This window comes from Manacus candei, unplaced genomic scaffold (genome assembly GCF_025592945.1).
Source record: "Manacus candei isolate 608988 ecotype Guabito, Panama unplaced genomic scaffold, ASM2559294v1 h1tg000535l, whole genome shotgun sequence".
NCBI classification, from domain to species: domain Eukaryota; kingdom Metazoa; phylum Chordata; class Aves; order Passeriformes; family Pipridae; genus Manacus; species Manacus candei.
This window is the reverse complement of record NW_026138583.1, coordinates 1-13191: the sequence shown is the minus strand read 5'-3', so window position 1 is coordinate 13191 and position 13191 is coordinate 1. Positions and strand designations below refer to the sequence as shown.

The 13191-nt window shown below is 63.8% G+C and overlaps 1 protein-coding gene across 7 annotated transcripts; it reads left to right on the top strand.

Moving 5' to 3' along the window:
- Nucleotides 1–470: 470 nt before the first annotated feature.
- Nucleotides 471–12359, top strand: LOC127465932 (general transcription and DNA repair factor IIH helicase subunit XPD-like). 7 transcript variants are annotated; one of them, XM_051776457.1, is made up of 18 exons: nt 471–532; nt 1341–1440; nt 1538–1615; nt 2196–2258; nt 2387–2500; nt 3126–3239; nt 3509–3625; nt 4206–4329; nt 5170–5266; nt 6034–6167; nt 7130–7171; nt 7585–7703; nt 8590–8659; nt 9375–9476; nt 10097–10160; nt 10701–10822; nt 11578–11670; nt 12287–12359. In XM_051776457.1, exons 1-18 carry the CDS (start codon nt 528–530, stop codon nt 12292–12294), a joined length of 1566 nt encoding a protein of 521 aa, XP_051632417.1. In that variant the 5' UTR covers nt 471–527; the 3' UTR covers nt 12295–12359. The 7 variants fall into 7 exon arrangements, with proteins under 7 accessions (XP_051632417.1, XP_051632418.1, XP_051632419.1 ...); XM_051776458.1 differs by lacking the exon at nt 7130–7171 and adding an exon at nt 6886–6927; XM_051776459.1 differs by lacking the exon at nt 7130–7171.
- The last annotated feature ends 832 nt before the right edge of the window (nt 12360–13191 follow it).

Below are 13191 nucleotides of genomic sequence, written 5' to 3'. Positions count from 1 at the left end.
CCGGGCCCTCCCAGTTCCCCCCAGTCCCTCCCAGTTCCCCCCAACCTCCCCCAGTCCCTCCCAGTCCCCCCCAGTCCCTCCCAGTTCCCCCAAATCCCCCCCAGTTCTCCCCAATCCCCCCCAGTTGCCCCCAATCTCCCCCAGTCCCCCCCAATCTCCCCCAGTCTCCCCAAATCCCCTCCAGTCCCCCCCAATCCCCCCCAGTTGCCCCCAATCCCCCCCAGTTGCCCCCAATCCCCCCCAGTTCCCCCCAATCCCCCCCAGTCCCTCCCAGTTTCCCCCGATCCATCGCTCGGTGCTCGATTCCCTCGCGATCCATCACTCAGCATTCGATTTTCCCCCGATCCATCACTCAGCACTCGATTCTCTCCCCGGATCCATCGCTCGGCGCTCGATTCCCTCCAGCCCCGCCCCCTCGTGACGGGCATCTCCGGGGGCCAATGGGAGGGAGGGGCGGGTCCGGCGCGGCCCAATCAGGAGGCGGGACCGGGGAGGGGGCGGGGCCGCGGCGGCGGCGCGAGGGCAGGATGAAGTGAGTGGGGGAGGGGCGGGAATTGGGGGCGTTTGGGGGGTCCCGGGGGGGGTTTGGGGGGTTTTGGGGGGGTTTTGGGGTTGGGGGGGGGTCGTGGCTCTTTGGGGGTCCCGGAGGGAGTTTGGGGAGCGGATTTGGGGGGGATCGGGCGGGATTTGGGGGAACCGAGGGGGGTTCGAGAGCCCCGGGGGGGGGTTTTGGGGGGTCCCGAGGAGGGTTTCGGGGGGTCCGGGGGGTCCCTTTCCCCGAATTTCGCCCCCCGCGAGCTCCTAGTGCACCTCAGATCCCCCCTGGATCCCTCTGGATCCCTCTGGATCCCCCCAGACCCTTCCAGAGCCCCCCAAACCCCTCCAAATCCCCCCGAGACCCCCCGAGATTCCCCCAGGTCACCCCCAGACCCCCCTGGATCCCCTCAGACCACCCCAAATCCCCCCCAAATCCCCTCAGACCCCCCCAAAACCCCCCCAGGCTGAACGTGGACGGGCTCCTGGTGCTGTTCCCACCCCCCAAATCCCCCCCAACCCCCCCCAAATCCCCCCCAAATCCCCCCAAACCCCCCAGGCTGAACGTGGACGGGCTCCTGGTGCTGTTCCCAGACCCCAGACCCCCCCAAACCCCCTCAAACCCCCCCAAACCCCCCAGGCTGAACGTGGACGGGCTCCTGGTGCTGTTCTCAGACCCCCTCAGACCCCCCCAGACCCTCCCAAACCCCCCCAAACCCCCCAGGCTGAACGTGGACGGGCTCCTGGTGCTGTTCCCACCCCCCAAATCCCCTCAGACCCCCCCAAATCCCCCCCAAACCCCCCAGGCTGAACGTGGACGGGCTCCTGGTGCTGTTCCCCTACGAGTTCATCTACCCCGAGCAGTTCTCCTACATGCTGGAGCTCAAACGCACCCTGGACGCCAAGGTGGGGGCCCGGGGGGGGGGTCCCGACCCCCAGGGGGGTCCGGGGGGGCTCTGGGGTGCCCCCCGAGCTCGGGGTGACCCCCCAAACCCCCCCCCAGGGTCACGGGGTGCTGGAGATGCCGTCGGGGACCGGCAAGACGGTGTCGCTGCTCTCGCTCATCGTCGCCTACCAGAGGGTCAGGGGGGTCCTGGGGGGGTCCTGAGGGGTCCTGGGGGGGTTCTGAGGGGGGTCAGGGGGTCCTGGGGGGTTCTGGGGGGTTCAGGGGTGTCGCTGCTCTCGCTCATCGTCGCCTACCAGAGGGTCAGGGGGGTCTGGGGGGGTCCTGGGGGGGTCAGGGGGGGTCCTGGGGGGTCTGGGGGGGTCCTGAGGGGTCCTGGGGGGTTCTGGGGGGTCCTGGGGGGGTCTGGGGGGTCCTGGGGGGTTCAGGGGTGTCGCTGCTCTCGCTCATCGTCGCCTACCAGAGGGTCAGGGGGGATCCTGGGGGGGGGCTGAGGGATCCAGGGGGATCCTGGGGGGTCCTGGGGGGGTCCTGGGGGGGTCTGGGGGATCTCAGGGGGTCCTGGGGGATCTCAGGGGGTCCTGGGGGATCCAGGGGTGTCGCTGCTCTCACTCATCGTCGCCTACCAGAGGGTCAGGGGGGGTCAGGGGGGGTCTGGGGGGTCCCAGGGGGGTCTGAGGGATCCTGGTGGGTTCTGGGGGATCCCAGGTGTCCCAGTGGATCCCATTGGATCCCAGCCCACCCCTTTCCCCCCCAGGCCCACCCCCTGGACGTGTCCAAGCTCATTTACTGCTCCCGGACGGTGCCCGAGATCGAGAAGGTGGGGAGGGGTCCCGGGGGGGGTGGGGGGTCCCTGTGGGGTCCCTGTGGATCCCATTGGATCCCTGTGGGTCCCGGTGGGTCCCTGTGGATCCCATTGGATCCCTGTGGGTCCCGGTGGCCCCCCAGGTGGTGGAGGAGCTGCGGAAGCTTCTGGAATGCTACGAGAAGGACCTGGGGGAGCCGCTGCCCTTCCTGGGGCTCGCCCTGAGCTCCCGCAAGAACCTCTGCGTGCACCCCGAGGTGGGGCTGGGGGGGCCCGGGGGGGCTGGGGGGGATCCCAGGGGGGATCTGGGGGGGCTGGGGAGGGGGGGGCTGCCCTTCCTGGGGCTCGCCCTGAGCTCCCGCAAGAACCTCTGCGTGCACCCCGAGGTGGGGAGGGGGGGGGACTGGGGGGGCTGGGGGGGATCCCAGGGGGGGCTGGGGAGGAGGGGGGGGGCGGTGGGAGATGGGAGGGGGAGATCCTGGGGGGTTGGGGGGGTTCCCAAGGGATTGGGGGGTCCCAGTGGGTCCCAGTTGGTCCCAGTTGACCCCAGTTGATCCCATTTCCCCCAGTTGCCCCCAGGTGTCAGCCCTGCGCTTCGGGAAGGACTCAGGGGGGTTGGGGGGGATCAGGGGGGGCTCTGGGGGTCCCAGTTGACCCCGGCAGATCCCAGTTGATCCCAGTTGCCCCCAGTTGCCCCCAGCTGACCCCAGTTGCCCCCAGGTGTCAGCCCTGCGCTTCGGGAAGGACTCGGGGGGGTGTTGGGGGGGTCCCAGGGTGATCGGGGGGGTTTGGGGGGTCCCAGGGGATTTGGGGGGGGCTCTGGGGGTCCCAGTTGGTCCCAGTTGCCCCCAGTTGCCCCCAGCTGACCCCAGTTGCCCCCAGGTGTCAGCCCTGCGCTTCGGGAAGGACGTCGACAGCCGCTGCCTGGCCCTGACGGCCTCGTACCTGCGGGACCCCCCCGAGGGGCCCCCCCGGCCCTCCTGCAGCTTCTTCCAGGTGGGACCCCCCAGTTCCCCTTTCTGGGGTCTGTCCCCCCCAGTTCTGGGGGTTTTCCCCCCAGTTCAGGGGGTTTTCCCCCCTTTTTGGGGTCTGTCTCCCCCAGTTCAGGGGTTTTTTCCCCCCATTTCAGGGGTTTTTCCCCCTTTTTGGGGTCTGTCTCCCCCGTTTCTGGGTGTTTTCTCCCAATTTTAGGCTGTTTTCTCCCAGTTTGGGGTATTTTATCCCAATTTTGGGGTGTTTTCCCCCCTTCTGGGGGTCTCTTGCAGGAGTTCGAGGCCCGGGGCCGGCAGAGCCCCCTCCCCTTCGGGGTCCACAACCTGGATGACCTGAGGACCCTCGGCCGCCAGCGGGGCCTCTGCCCCTACTTCATGGCCAGGACCTCGGTGGGGGGGCTGGGACCCCAAAAAACACCCCCAGACCCTCCCCAGACCCCCAAAACCACCCCCAGACCCTCCCCAGACCCCAAAACCCCCCCAAAAACCACCCCCAGACCCTCCCCAGACCCCAAAAACCACCCCCAGACCCTCCCCAGACCCCCTGGGACCCCAAAAAAACACCCCCAGACCCTCCACAGACCCCAAAACCATCCCAAAAACCACCCCCAGACCCTCCCCAGACCCCAAAAAACACCCCCAGGCCCCCCCAGACCCCCAAAACCACCCCAGACCCTCCCCAGACCCCAAAAACCACCCCCAGACCCTCCCGAAACCCCCTGGGACCCCCCAAAACCCCCTCCCTGAGCTCCCCCAGACCCCCAAAGGACCCCCAAACCCCCCCAGGGACCCCAAAACCCCCCCAGGGACCCCCAAACATCTCCCAGGACCTCCCAGATCCCCCTCCCTGAGCTCCCCCAGACCCCCAGGGCCCCTCAAACCCCCCCAGGGACCCCCCAAACCCCCCTCCCTGAGCTCCCCCAGACCCCCAGGGACCCCCAGGAGCCCCCTAATTGTGGTGCCCCCCCAGCTGCCCCACGCCAACGTGGTGGTTTACAGCTACCATTACCTGCTGGACCCCAAAATCGCCGGGTTGGTGTCGGGGGAACTCGCCAGGTCCTCGGTGGTCGTGTTTGATGAGGCCCATAACATTGGTGAGACCCCCAAAAACACCCCAAAACACCCCCAAAACACCCCCAGAGACCCCCCCATAACCCCAGAGACACCCAGGGACCCCCCACAACCCCCATAACATAGGTGAGACCCCAAAAACAGCCCAAAACCAGCCCAACAACACCCCCAGAGACCCCCAGAGACCCCCCCAAAACCCCAGAGACACCCAGGGACCCCCAGAGACACCCAGGGACCCCCATAATATAGGTGAGATCCCCAAAAACACCCTCATAACACAGGTGAGATCCTCAAAAACACCCCCAGAGACCCCCAGAGACCCCAGAGACACCCCCATAATGTAGGTGAGACCCCCAAAACACCCCCAAAACACCCCATAACATCGGTGAGACCCCCAAAACACCCCCAAAACACCCCATAACATCGGTGAGACCCCCAAAACAGCCCCAGAGACCCCCAAAAACACCCCCATAACATCGGTGAGACCCCCAAAAACACCCCCAAAACACCCCCAGAGACCCCCCCAAAACTCCAAAGACACCCAGGGACCCCCAGAGACCCCCCACAACCCCCATAGTATAGGTGAGACCCCCAAAAACACCCCCATAACATCGGTGAGACCCCCAAAACAGCCCCAGAGACCCCCAGAGCCCCCCCAAAACACCCCATAAGTGAGACCCCCAAAAACACCCCCAAAACCACCCCATAACATCGGTGAGACCCCCAGAAACACCCCCAGAGACCCCCAGAGACCCCCAGAGCCCCCCCAAAACACCCCATAACATCGGTGAGACCCCCTGAGACCCCCCAGACCCCTCCTGGGGGGGTCCCAGGGGGGTCAAACAGCCCCTGGCCCCCCCCAGACAACGTGTGCATCGAGGCCATGGGGGTCACCATCACCAGGAGGACCCTCGACCGCTGCCAGAGCAACGTGGCCACGCTGCAGGCCACGGTCCAGAGGTGTTTGGGGGGTCCTGGGGGGGTCCCTGGGGGGGTTTGGGGGCTTCTGGGAAGGGTTAGAGGGTCCCTGGTGGGATTTGGGGGGGGCTTGGGGGGTCCCTGGGGGAGTTTTGGGGGGTCCCCAGGAGAGGGTTAGAGGGTCCCCGGGGGCTTTGGTGGATCCAGGGGGATCTCAGGGGGGGTTTGGGGGTCTCAGGGGTTTCAGAGGGGTTTTGGGGTGACCCCCCCGGTTTTGGGGTGACCCCCCTGGGTTTTGGGACCCCCCCCAGGGTGAAGGACACGGACGCCCAGCGGCTCCAGGCCGAGTACCAGCGCCTGGTTCAGGGGGCTGAGGGGGTGGTTGGGGGGGATCCTTGGGGGGTTTGGGGGTCTCAGGGGTTTTGGGGGTGGTTCTTTGGGGTCTCCCTGGTTTTGGGGTGACCCCTGAGCCCCCCAGGGTGAAGGACACGGACGCCCAGCGGCTGCAGGCCGAGTACCAGTGCCTGGTTCAGGGGCTGGGGGGGATCCCTGGGGGGTTTGGGGGATCCAGGGGGGTCTCAGGGGTTTTGGGGGTGGTTCTTTGGGGTCTCTGTGGTTTTGGGGTGACTCTGGGACCCCCCCAGGGTGAAGGACACGGACGCCCAGCGGCTCCAGGCCGAGTACCAGTGCCTGGTTCAGGGGCTGGGGGGGATCCCTGGGGGGTTGGTGGATCCAGGGGGGTCTCAGGGGGGGTTTTGGGGTCTCAGGGGGTTCAGGGGGGTTTTGGGGTGACTCAGGGACCCCCCCAGGGTGAAGGACACGGACGCCCAGCGCCTCCAGGCCGAGTACCAGCGCCTGGTTCAGGGGCTGCGCGAGGCCGGGGCCGCCCGAGACTCCGACCTGCTGCTGGGGAACCCCGTCCTGCCCGACGAGATCCTCAGAGGTGGGCACGGGGTGGGACCCCCTCGGACCCTTGGGATCCACCTCAGAGCCTTGGGAGCCCCCTCGGACCTTTGGGATCCACCTCAGAGCCTTGGGAGCCCCCTCGGACCCCTTGGGAGCCCCCTCAGATTCTTAGGGTTCACCCAGGGCCATCCCAGACCTTTGGGATCCCCCTCAGACCCTTGGGAGCCCCCTCGGACCCTTGGGACCCCCCTCGGACCCTTGGATCCCCCTCAGACCTTTGGGATCCACCCAGGACCTTCCCACACCCACCTTTGGGTTCTGGGGGGTCCCTGTTGGTTCCTGTGACTCTGGGGGGTCTCTCCATGTCCTGGGGGGTTTGTTCATGTCCTAGAGAGTCTCTCTGTGTCCTGGGGGTGTCCCTCCGTGTCCTGGGGGGTCTCTCCATGGTTTTGGGGTCCCCCTTTCCCCCTTTATTGCCCCCCCAGAGGCCGTCCCGGGGTCGATCCGCACGGCCGAGCACTTTGTGGGGTCCCTGTTGGGTTTGGGGGGTCCCTGTTGGGTTTGGGGGGCTCTGAGGGATCTCTCCGTGTCCTGGGGGGTCTCTCCATGGTTTTGGGGTCCCCCCCAGAGGCCGTCCCGGGGTCGATCCGCACGGCCGAGCACTTTGTGGGGTTCCTGCGCCGCCTGGTCGAGCACCTGCGGGCGCAGCTGAGGGGCCCCCGAGTGCAGCAGCTGAGCCCCCCCGCCTTCCTGAGGGACCTGCACGACAGGGTCTGCATCGACAGGAAACCCCTCAGGTCTGGGACCCCCCAAAAACGGGATTGGGAACCCCAAAAACCCCCCAAAGCAGCCCCCCCGCCTTCCTGAGGACCTGCACGACAGGGTCTGCATCGACAGGAAACCCCTCAGGTCTGGGAACCCCAAAAACCCCATCAGCACCCCCAAAAATGGCATTGGGAACCCCAAAAACCCCCCAAAGCAGCCCCCGACCTTCCTGAGGGACCTGCACGACAGGGTCTGCATCGACAGGAAACCCCTCAGGTCTGGGAACCCAAAAACCCCCCAAAAACGGGATTGGGATCCTGAAAACTGAGACGGGGACCCCCAAAAACTGGGACTGGGACCCCGCTGGGTGATCTCTGTGCCCCCCTGGGGTGTTCCCTGTGCCCCCGGGGTTGTCTCTGGGTGGTCCCTGGTGGTCCCTGACCCTGTTTCCCCTCCCCAGGTTCTGTGCCGAGCGTCTCCACTCCCTGCTCCGCACTCTGGGTCCCTGGGGGTCCCTGGGGGTCCCTGGGGTGGTCAGTGGTGGTCCCAGGGTGGTCTCTGTGCCCCCCCGACCCCATTTTCCCCCCCATTTCAGGTTCTGTGCCGAGCGTCTCCACTCCCTGCTCCGCACTCTGTGTCCCCAGGGTGGTCCCTGTGCCCCCCCGACCCCATTTTCCCCCCCATTGCAGGTTCTGTGCCGAGCGTCTCCACTCCCTGCTCCGCACTCTCGCCCTCCCCGACGTGGCCGATTTCTCCCCCATCACCCTCGTGGCCAATTTCGCCACCTTGGTCAGCACCTACAGCAAAGGTGGGGTCCTAAATACCCCCCCAAAACCTTCCCCAAAATCCTACAGACCCCCCCCAAACCCTGGTCAGCACCTACAGCAAAGGTGGGGTCCTAAATACCCCCCCAAAATCCTACAGACCCCCCTAAAGCCCCCCAAACCTTGGTCAGCACCTACAGCAAAGGTGGGGTCCTAAATACCCCCCCAAAATCCTACAGACCCCCCCCAAACCTTGGTCAGCACCTACAGCAAAGGTGGGGTCACAAATTACCCCCCCAAAATCCTACAGACCCCCCCAAACCCTGGTCAGCACCTACAGCAAAGGTGGGGTCCTAAATACCCCCCCAAAATCCTACAGACCCCCCCCAAACCCCCCCAAACCCTGGTCAGCACCTACAGCAAAGGTGGGGTCACAAATTACCCCCCAAAACCCCCCCAAAATCCTACAGACACCCCCCAAACCTTGGTCAGCACCTACAGCACAGGTGGGGTCCTAAATATCCCCCCAAAATCCTACAGACCCCCCCCAGACCCCCCCAAACCTTGGTCAGCACCTACAGCAAAGGTGGGGTCCTAAATATCCCCCCAAAACCCCCCCAAAATCCTACAGACCCCCCCAGAACCCCCCCAAACCCTGGTCAGCACCTACAGCAAAGGGGGGGGGGGGTCCCAAATCCCCCCAACCCCCCCTGAGCCCCCCAAACCCCCCCAACCCCCCCAGGGTTCACCATCATCATCGAGCCCTTCGACGACCGGACCCCCACGATCGCCAACCCCGTCCTGCACTTCAGGTCCGGGGGGTTTTGGGGGGGATTTTGGGGGGTTTTGGGGGCTTGGGGGGGGCAGGAACCCCCCTGAGACCCCCCTGAGACCCCCCTGACCCCCCCTATCCCCCCCTGCCCCCCCCAGCTGCCTGGACGCCTCGATCGCCATCAGACCCGTGTTCGAGAGGTTCCAGTCGGTCATCGTGACATCGGGGGTGAGGGACCCCAAAAACACCCCAAAACACCCCAAAACCACCCAAAAAATACCCCAAAACCACCCCTGAGAGACCCCCATCGTCACCTCGGGGGTGAGGGACCCCAAAAACACTCCAAAATACCCCAAAAACACCCCAAAAATACCTCTGAGAGACCCCCATCGTCACCTTGGGGGTGAGACCCCAAAAACACCCCCAAATACACCAAAAATAACCCAAAATACCCCAAAAATACCCCTGAGAGACCCCCATCATCACCTTGGGGGTGAGGGACCCCAAAATACCCCAAAAATACCCCAAAAGTAGCCCAAAATACCCCTGAGAGACCCCCATCATCACCTTGGGGGTGAGGGACCCCAAAACCACCCCAAAATACCCCAAAAACACCCTGAAACCCCCCCAAAACCACCCCAAAATACCCCTGAGAGACCCCCATCGTCAGCTTGGGGGTGAGGGACCCCAAAAACACCCCAAAATATCCCAAAAACACCACAAAACCACCCCAAAATACCCCAAAAATAGCCCAAAATACCCCTGAGAGACCCTCATCACCTCAGGGGTGAGAGACCCCAAAATACCCCCAAAGTAGCCCAAAAATCCCCCTGAGAGACCCTCATTGTCACCTCGGGGGTGAGAGACCCCAAAAACACCCCAAAATACCCCAAAAACCCCCCAAAAGCCCCCCTGAGCCCCCCCGAATTCCCCCCCCTCCCAGACTTTGTCCCCCCTGGAGTTCTACCCCAAAATCCTGGGATTCCGGCCCGTTACCATGGCAACCTTCAGCATGACCCTGGCCCGGACCTGCCTCTGCCCCATGGTGAGTGAGGGGGGGATGGACCCCCGGGGGCACCCCAAAACCACCCCAAAAACCCCCAAATCCACCCCAAATCCCCCAAAATCCCAAATCCTCCCAAAAATCCCAAATCCCCCCTAAAACCCCAAATCCCCTCAAACTTTCCAAAACCCCCTAAAACCTCCCAAATCCCCCCAAGCCCCCAAATCCCCAAATCCCCCCCAAAATCCCCAAATCCTCCCAAATCCCCCAAATTCCCCCAAAACCCTAAATCCCCCAAATCTCCCAAAATCCCCCAAATCCCCCAAATCCCCCAAACCCCCCAAAACGCCCCAAACCCCCCAGAACCCCCAGATCCCCCAAAACCCTAAATCCCCCAAATCCTCCCAAATCCCCCCAAAACCCCAAATCCCCCAAATCTCCCAAAATCCCCCAAACTCCCCAAATCCCCCAAATGCCCCCAAACCCCCAAACCCCCCAAAATGCCCCAAATCCCCCAAACCCCCTAAATCCATCAAAACCCTCCTAAATCCCCCAAATCCCCCCAAACTCCCCAAATCCCCCCAAATCCCCCAAATGCCCCCAAATCCCCCAAATGCCCCCAAACCCCCCCAAAAACCCCAAATCCCCCCCAAACCCCTCAGATCGTGGGCCGGGGGAACGACCAGGTGTCCATGAGCTCCAAGTTCGAGACCAGGGAGGACATCGGTGGGTCTGGGGGGGATTTGGGGGATTTTGGGGGGGGTTGGGGTTTTTTGAGGGGGTTTTTGGGGGGTTTTTGGGTTTTTTTGGGGTTTTAGGGGGGGTCTGTGGGACTGGGGGTTTTTGGGGTGGGTTTGGGGGGTGTTTGGGGGTCCCTGAGCCCCCCCTGACCAGGATCAGGATCTGGGGGGGGTCTCTGGGGGTCTGTGGGGTTTTTGGAGGTTTATTGGGTTATTTTGGGGTTTTTGGGGTTTTGGGGGCTCTGTGGGACTGGGGGTTTTCGGGGTGGGTTTGGGGGGGTTTTGGGGGTCCCTGAGCCCCTCCTGAGCCCCCCGACCAGGATCAGAAACTGGGGGGTCTCTGTGGGGTTTAAGGGTTTTTTTGGGGTATATTGGAGTTTTTTGGGGTTTTTTTGGGATTTATTGGGGTTTTGGGGGTTCTGGGGGCTCTGTGGGACTGGGGGTTTTCGGGGTGGGTTTGGGGGGGTTTAGGGGGTCCCTGAACCCCCCCCAGAGCCCCCCCTGAGCCCCCCCCGTGCCCCCCCAGCCGTGATCAGGAACTATGGGCAGCTGCTGCTGGAGCTCTCGGCCGTGGTGCCCGACGGGCTCGTGGCCTTTTTCACCAGCTACGTTTACCTGGAGAGCACCGTGGCCTCCTGGTACGAGCAGGTGAGACCCCCGAGACCCCCGGGAACCCCCCAAACCCACCCCAAAAACCCCCCAGTCCCACAGACCCCCCAAAATCCCATAAACCCCAAAAACCCCATAACCCCCCCCATAACCCCACCCCTGTCCCTGGAGAGCACCGTGGCCTCCTGGTACGAGCAGGTGAGACCCCCGAGACCCCTGGGAACCCCCCGGGACCCCCCAAACCCACCCCAAAAAACCCCCAGTCCCGCAGACCCCCAGAAACCCCAAAAACCCCCCAAAATCCCAAAAACCCCATAAACCGTCCTAAACCCCCACCCCTGTCCCTGTCCCTGGAGACCCCCATGGGACGAGCAGGGGGGACCCCCAAAACCCCCCTAAACCGCCCAGGACCCCCCCCCAAAGCCCCCCAGACCCCATAAACCCCAAAAAAAACCCAAAAACCCCAAAAAACCCCTAAATCCCCCCCAGGGCATCCTGGAGAACATCCAGAGGAACAAATTGCTCTTCATCGAGACCCCCAAAAACCCCAAACCCCCTGAACCCCCCCAGAGCCCCCTGAACCCCATAAACCCCAAAAACCCAAAAAACCCCCCAAAAACCCCATAAATGCCCCCAAAACCCCCTAAACCCCCCCAGGGCATCCTGGAGAACATCCAGAGGAACAAACTGCTCTTCATCGAGACCCCCAAAAACCCCAAACCCCCTGAACCCCCCAGAGCCCCCCAAACCCCAAAAACCCCAAAAACCCCATAAATCCCCCAAATCCCCCCCAGGGCATCCTGGAGAACATCCAGAGGAACAAACTGCTCTTCATCGAGACCCAGGACGGGGCCGAGACCAGCGTGGCCCTCGAGAAGTACCAGGAGGTGGGGGGGGGGGGTTTGGGGGGTCTTTGGGGTTTTTTGGGGGGTTTTTGGGGGGTCTCTGGGGGGTCCCGAGGGGTCTTTGGGGCTGGGGGAAGATTTTGGGGGGGGTTTTGGGGTTTTTTTGGGGGGCCCTGAGCTCTGAATTCGAGACCAGGGAGGACATGGGTGGGTCTGGGGGGTTTTTGAGGGGTCTCTGGGGGGTTTTTTTGGGGGGGTTTTGGGGGGGCTCTGGGGGGTCCTGGGAGGTCTTTGGGGCTGGGGGAAGATTTTTAGGGGGGGTTTGGGGTTTTTTTGGGGGGCCACGAGCTCCGAATTTGAGACCAGGGAGGACATGGGGGGGTCTTTCGGGGGTCTCTGGGGGGTCTTTGGGGTTTTTTGGGGGGGTCTTTTGGGCTGGGCGGGGTTGGGAGGGGATTTTTGGGGGGGTCTCAGGGAGTTTTTGGGGTATTTTTTGGGGCTGTGAGCTCTGAATTCAAGACCGGGGTGGGCCTGGGGGGTCTTTGGGGGGTCCTGGGGGTTTTTGGGGGGTCTCTGGGTGGTCTCTGGGGGGTCCTGGGGGTTTTTGGGGGGTCTCTGGGGGGTGTTTTTGGGGTGTGACCCCCCCGTGCCCCCCCAGGCGTGTGAGAACGGCCGAGGGGCCGTCCTGCTCTCCGTGGCCAGAGGGAAGGTGTCCGAGGGGGTCGACTTTGGTGAGGGGGCTCGGGGGGGGGGCTCAGTTTGGGGGGGTTTGGGTCTGATTTTGGGGTTTGGGGAATTTGGGGGTCTCGGTTTGGGGGGCTCAGTTTGGGATTTAGGGGAGTTGGGGGTCTCAGTTTGGGTCTGGGGGCTCAGTTTGGGGTCTCAGTTTGGGTCTGGGGGCTCAGTTTGGATTTTGGGGGTCTCGGTTTGGGGGTCTGAGGATCTGGATTTGGGTCTGGGGGGGCTCAGTTTGGGTTTGGGGGGCTCAGTTTGGGTCTGGGGGGCTCTGGGGGTCAGTTTGGGGGCTCTGGGGTCTTGGATTTGGTTCGTGGGTCTCCGAGGGTCTCAGTTTGGGGTCTCTGTTTGGATTTTGGGGTCTCAGTTTGGGTCTGGGGGCTCAGTTTGGGATTTAGGGGGTTTGGGGGGCTCAGTTTGGGTCTGGGGGACTCCGGGGCCTGGATTTGGGGGTCTCAGATTGGGGTCTGGGGCCTCTGGGGTCTCAATTTGGGTCTGGGAGTCTCGGTTTGGGTCTGGGGGGTTTGGGGTCTGATTTGGGGGTCTCAGTTTGTATTTGGGGGGTCTCAGGGGGTCTCAGTTTGGCTCTGGGGGTCTCAGGGGTCTCAGTCTGTATCTGGGGGGTCTCAGGGGGTCTCAGTTTGGCTCTGGGGGTTCTCTGGGGTCTCAGTCTGTATCTGGGGGTATCTGGGGGGTCTCAGGGGGTCTCAGTTTGGCTCTGGGGGTTCTCTGGGGTCTCAGTCTGTATCTGGGGGGTCTCAGGGGGTCCCTGACCCCCCCGTGCCCCCCCACCTTGAGGATGCGCCCGGCCACGTCCGATCACTACGG